Source organism: Sinocyclocheilus rhinocerous, unplaced genomic scaffold (genome assembly GCF_001515625.1).
Source record: "Sinocyclocheilus rhinocerous isolate Xijiao unplaced genomic scaffold, SAMN03320098_v1.1 scaffold1757, whole genome shotgun sequence".
NCBI classification, from domain to species: Eukaryota; Metazoa; Chordata; class Actinopteri; order Cypriniformes; family Cyprinidae; genus Sinocyclocheilus; species Sinocyclocheilus rhinocerous.
Window position 1 is genome coordinate 204,646 of NW_015629041.1, and position 6,441 is coordinate 211,086.

At 36.0% G+C, this 6,441-nt stretch overlaps 1 protein-coding gene across 1 annotated transcript in view; it reads right to left on the minus strand.

Moving 5' to 3' along the window:
* hace1 (HECT domain and ankyrin repeat containing E3 ubiquitin protein ligase 1) overlaps positions 1-6,441 on the minus strand; it is a 36,451-nt gene that overhangs the window by 1,968 nt on the left and 28,042 nt on the right. Inside the window, exons 16-21 of the mRNA XM_016550380.1 lie at positions 6,009-6,175; positions 4,559-4,708; positions 4,036-4,232; positions 2,627-2,758; positions 1,537-1,635; positions 1,157-1,227 (exon numbers count right to left, since the gene is read on the minus strand). Coding sequence (XP_016405866.1) covers positions 1,157-1,227; positions 1,537-1,635; positions 2,627-2,758; positions 4,036-4,232; positions 4,559-4,708; positions 6,009-6,175 — 816 coding nt within the window. The remainder of the gene's footprint in view (positions 1-1,156; positions 1,228-1,536; positions 1,636-2,626; positions 2,759-4,035; positions 4,233-4,558; positions 4,709-6,008; positions 6,176-6,441) is intronic.

Genomic DNA, 6,441 nt, shown 5'->3' on the forward strand with positions numbered 1-6,441 from the left:
CCCCTTAGCTGTTATAAATTCACTGTAAACCACGGCTTCACGGGGCTTATTGCTTTTATAAAACGGTTATTCCATATATTTTTTTTACACATTTTACCGAAACCATTTTGTATGTAAACTACTTTACTAAAGCAATAAGCCCCAAGAAGCCGTGGTTTACAGTGAATGTATAAGAGCTAAGGGGCGTTGCTAGGCACGACGCGAAGCGGAGTTTTTATAAAACGGTTATTCCATATACGTAGTAAGGTTTCACAAAATAAAACAGAGCAAATAAAGTGTAAAACAATTCTTCCGCTAAACAATGTAGCTCCTCAGAAACGGTTGTGGTTCCAACAAAGTGGTTTCCAAGCAACACACAAATGCAAACAAAGGTGTATGTTTGTAGAGTAATTTACAACAGCTTTGAACTTGGCTCAACCAATCAGAATCAAGGACCGGAACTATCCGTTGTATAAATATAAACTAACCCATTACAAAATATGTAACATTCTTTAAACCAACCAATAATTTTGTCTCTCCAATTTCTTCTCTCTCTCTGATTTTTCTCTCTCAAATAAATCTCTCAATTTTTTTATGTTTTTAAAAAATTGTTAGCTAGCAATAATAATAATAATAATAATAATAATATATATATTTTTTCAGTTGCATCTTATCAGGACAGTATGGAAGCCATTTTCCACCATGAAAAATAAATAAATAAATTTACAAATTTCAAATCAATTACAAATTTACGACTGACAAATTGTAACAATTTGGAGTTTGTTTCTTGCAATTCTGAACAAACAAAATCCAAACTGAAGAAACAAACTCTAAATTGTGACTTATTTTTTCATAATTGCATTCATCTCAATTGTGAGAGGGACATAAAAAGTCGAATCTACTCGTTTTAATCTATTATTCCATGGCAGAAAATGGGCTTTCATAGGAAACGTCTTATTTTTCATGTTGCAGTTTACGGCTTCTGTATTAAATATTTCCTTTCACTGGAACATTTTTAGAAAAAGAAATAAAGGAAGGAAGGAAGGAATTTTTACATTTTCAAACCCTTTTTTGTACCTTACAAGTGTCATACAATTATAAATGGTCAGTTACTTTCTGACAATATTTATACAGCATGAAGTGCCAGCATACAGAATAAGGAAATAACTATACGTACCTTCCTGTAACAAACTGTAAGAGAAGGACTCTATCTTCTTGAGTGAGATTTTCAACCACTTCCCAAAACCACTGCAACAAAAACACACAGTCTCTAATCACAGCCTGGTAGATACTTGTCAACTGGTACACATTTTCATATATAGTTTTTAATCGCCATTTATAACTACAACGCAGCCATCAGGCAGTTTACTCTCTGCCAAGCTACTGTTGTTATCTCTGACGGACCTTCTGACTAGCAATAGTGGTCTCACCATAAATGTGATAATGTAAACATTTTGACATCACTGTTTTGTTATGTATATTTATATGTATCGTTTATGTATATCATCCGTCTCTATGAAGCAGCATGTTTTGTGTGTGCTGGTGCTGATGGGATACCTGTATAACAGGCTCCTGCAGGTCGTAGCCACTAGTGTACTCTGTGTTCTTCTTCCAGTCCATCACATCAATTTCAGGCATGCCTGACAACAGCAGTTCCTGCTCACACAAACATAAAACATACCACGCCATCAAACACACCTTCTAAGATTCTGGTGCATTCTTAACAGCTCTCCAAAAAATTTATATTCTCTCATCATTTACTCTCATGTTGTTTCAAATATGCCATACCTGATGTCAAACCTGGTGCAAAGCATCTAGCGGCACCGTGTTGTAAGTGTACAAGCAAAGAGGTAGTTTGTCAGCAAATACTTAATTAAAAGTTTTATGACAAAACTATTGATCACAAAACTGTTACATCTTCAGAAGACTTTATTTATTCATTCATTCATTCAGTCATGTCTGTTCTAGAGAAAAAAAAATCACTAGAATTACATGCATGTTATAAAATCATTACAATTTATTTTTTTTGGGTAACACTGCTGAATCCCAAAACTGCTGTGGCTTTGTGCAAAAACTAACAAACTTATATCAAGTCTGATATTGTTGTCTGAAAATTATTAATTGCATTTAATGACTGAAATGGCATAGCATATAATTTTTTATCAACATGTAAAAGTTTTATCTTGTGAAAGCCTGAGCTTCTGAAAAATGAGTATACTGAAGTTTTAACTATTGTGTTGTTCCTCTGTTGTGAATTCTTCGTTATATTGATGTTAATTTTCTCTATTTTAGAGTTACATTATGATTAGCATGTAACTTGGTTCCAGTTTACTTGTGCGTTCACTACATAACCTGTGCAAATGCAAGCTGTAGTATTTTGTTTATGTTGTGGATTAATTTTGTATAGACTGTGTATGAGTGAGCTTATTAACTTGCTCATTTTACTGGTGTTCAGGGCTTTCATCTTAATCCATACTACAAAACATACTATGGTTGCTGTGTGTGTGTGTGTGTGTGTGTGTGTTTCTTCAGTGAGCACAGGAGAGAAAAATAGCAAAGGGAAACTCCAAATGAAAAATGCAACATGAGAATATAAAGAGATAGAAGCAGGAGTCTCATGCAGAGATGAGAGGAGGAATCTACTGACCAGCTCATATTCATCAAAGAGCTGGATGAGCGAGGGGAGGATGAAAGTGTGAAAGCCCAGCAGGAAGGCATTGATCTGCGGCTGAATCGCTCGGGTCATCCTGAGCTCCGTCACCAGCTGCACATACTCCTCCTGACACACACAGAAACATGACAAATCAGACAAAAAAACACCATCATTCACTTCAAAATCTTGGACAGACTGCTTTGTTCTCAGCAGTCTGAGTGACTAAAATGAGGGCAAATGTCCCTAATAATAATTAAAAAAGGTACTTCATCTCATGCAAGTGTAAATGATTTTTAAAAAGATGATGGAGACACAACTACTAAGTTCTAATTGCTATGAATATTAGCCTATTCGACTCAAAAATAATATAGGCAATTGGCTCATTTTACCCCGGTTTTCTGTACAGTTGATTCCAATAGTTTGATTTTAGCTAAAGTAAAAATGCAATACTCTAATGTGCACAAATATACTCAAAACATCCAAAAGTTTGAGATTAGTATGATTTTTTTTTTTTTTTTTTAAAGAAGTCTCTTGTTCTCACCAATGCCGTATTTATTTGATCAAATATACAGTAAAAACAGTAATACAGTAAAACATTATTACAATTTCAAATAACAATTTTCTATTTAAATATATTTTAAAATGTAACTTATTCCTGTGATCAAAGCTGAATTTCCAGCATCATTACTCCAGTCTTCAGTTTCACATGATCCTTCAGAAATCATTCTAATATGCTGATTTGTTGATCAGCATACATTTATTATCAATGTTGAAAACAGTCATGCCTTAAAATTCCATCCAGGTAGACAGCTCACTAGGGTTTTAAGTGTATATAACCGAAAGAGAGAAATATATACATATATATATATATATATACAGGGTTTGAAATTAACTTTTTCACTCACCAGCCAAATTGGCTACTAAATTTTTAAGTTACCGGCCATTCATAATTTCTACTAGCCAAAAAAATTAAACAAATAAATTATGAAAAAATGATGACAGTTTTAATTTTTGGGTGAACTATCCCTTTAAGAATTTTATAATATTTGTAAATGGAAAACATCTAATTTATAAGTGTCTCTAAATTACAGAGACACTGATTTTTATCTTTAATCAAGCTCTTACTGAATTAACATTTTACTTAAATTAAAATTAATTAGAATGAAACATTTAAAGATCAATAAGCTATTAAAGTTTGTTTACATGCATTTTACCTTGTCGTGGCTGTTTTCAGGCAGAACCATTAATGTTGTCATATCACACAACTGTATAACACAATTCTGTGTAATTTCTGAATGGATCGAGCGATTTGCGCTGTTTATCTCTTATAAATCGTGGCGGAAGCGCAGCGCTGTGCGGGAGTTCAAACCCTGTATATATATATATATATATATATATATTACCTTGTTGTCTTGGGTGACCTGAATGGCAATTCCTCCTGGTTTGAGAGGGACCTCTTCCATAGTTCCAAACACATCTGTCTCTACAGAGAAGGTGAGCTCAAGGCCAAGGTCACTGATGTCATTGTCCAGAATCCACTGCAGATTTTTTGCATACTCTGGGTCAATGGATGACACATCCTGATAGCTCACTGGGATGCCTGCAAAGATCCCACACAAACACACTTTTACATATCATGCATGTTGCAGACACTCCTGTTAATGACTATGTTTACCAGAATATTGGTTTAATCAAGTTGTGGCAAATGGGTTCTGTTGGCATGATGTATATGAAAATTCCTGATATACTTGTGATTATTCTTGTGCTTGTAAACAAAAAATCCTTAGTCAAGGGCAGCCCTACTAATCTGTATGAATGCATGCAAAAAGAAGTATAACAAACAGATTCAATGTAAAAATGTGCTGATACAGAACTATTTACAAGTAAATTCTCTGATATAAACACTATGTGAGTGGAGTGGGTTACCCAGTATGTGCTTGTAAAAGGAGCGTGTGAAGTAGATGTTCACCAGCTGTCGATGGTAGAGAGCCAGACCCAGGATTTGACCAGCAAATCCGAAGTAGTTTAGATGATCTGGGTTTACAGAGGAATTACTGTTGGGTTGAAACGTGGTACCTGTACAAGTATTTGAGAGAGAGAGAAAAAAAATTCAAACATTGACAAACTGTAAACACAGCACATTGTATCTGAGAAGAGAAGGGAATGTTATCTATTTCTGCATAAATGACAGAGAAAATGTTTTATCTAAAGGCATAGCCCCACTAGCCAGTTTCTTTGCTGATTTTCAGTCATAAGCTTAATTTACATAGTCAAGAGTTCAGAGGCAACATCCACATCTCTCAGCGGGAGGACGTTAATGGCCCAAGCGACTCCCTGCTGAGCTCATGGCCCTGCAGACCCTCAGCCAACATCAAGATTCCCCTTGGCAGTGACCAATGAGCTTCTTCACACACTAAAAAATTAAAAAGCCATTGTCTGGCACAAATCTGATCCAATCTTTTCCTTCTGCAAGCGCTAGGTCTCTCCTACATTTTTATAGAATGTAATTTTTTTCCCCCATTAAATCTGTGCATATAATTTATATTGTGATGGTACAGTCACATTTACTGTAAATCACCGAACTCCATGTGGGAGTGAACGATTTCCCCCACGCAGATTTCAAAATGTTGGTCACACAGATTTGCTACGAAATGGCGTTAATTTGATCACACCTACAGTACAGTATGTGAACACTTTAAAACAAAGTGACTTTAAAGGGGCGAACGCATTTACATTGTTCGGCGTATTTTCATGGAGAAATCTAGTCATCTCAATACAAATCCATGAGCTCAGAAATGTTGCATTACACCGTTTCTACATTGGACACAACAGTTGTACCGCACTGCAACCGCTAAAGGCTGTCTACACTAGACGCGGCAAAGCGACCGTTGCAAGTCATTTGAACTTCGTGTCAGTACAGCATAAATAGAACAAGGCATCAGTTTACTGTCGGGATTTGTCGCACCGCATCCAGTGTAAACAGCATCACTGACTGTAATGAGTGCTATTGTATTTTGCTGCGTCCGGTGTAGACACGGTGTTAGAGTGAAACATTTCTTAACAGGTTTAAGTTTCAACAGAAAGCTTGGTTTGAAAGCGACTTGTGAGTTTTGTCTCATACACTGACACAGTACAATAGCTAGACAATAGACTTTTTTTTGCCTGTGTGCGACCACAACTTAAGCCGAAACTTAACCAAAAAAAACTGCATATCACACCGACTCATAGGGCACTACATGAATTGCATCCTTATATGTCACTCCTTTTCCATATTAATTGATGAGTGTGACAGATCACCAACAGAAGAGAGCGATATTACAGTAAAAACAGCTGATAGGTGCAGCACCCCGACTCGTATTGTACATAAGGTTTTTACCATCAGCTGATTGTGTAAACAGTGCATAGTCCGGGTTGATGATCTCATTGGACAGAATGTCAAACCACTCTCTGACCACCCCCTGACCCTGAGAAAAGGACAGAATAAGGTTATTCATGGCATTAATCCTAGATCTACTACATTGTAGCAAAATCCAAGCAAAAATACTTTAAAGGGGTCATATGATGCTATTTTAAAGATCATTATTTTGTGTATTTGGTATAACAGAATATGTTGACATGCTTTAATGTTCAAAAAACACATTATTTTTCAAATACCGTACATTATTGTAGGTCCTCTATGCCCCGCCTCTCTCAAACACGTCGTTTTCAACAAAGCCCCCTCCTTTGACAAGCACAGTCTGCTCTGATTGGCCAGCTGAACCAGTGCATTGTGATTGGCCGAACACAGCAAGCACTCGTCAGAAATGTAA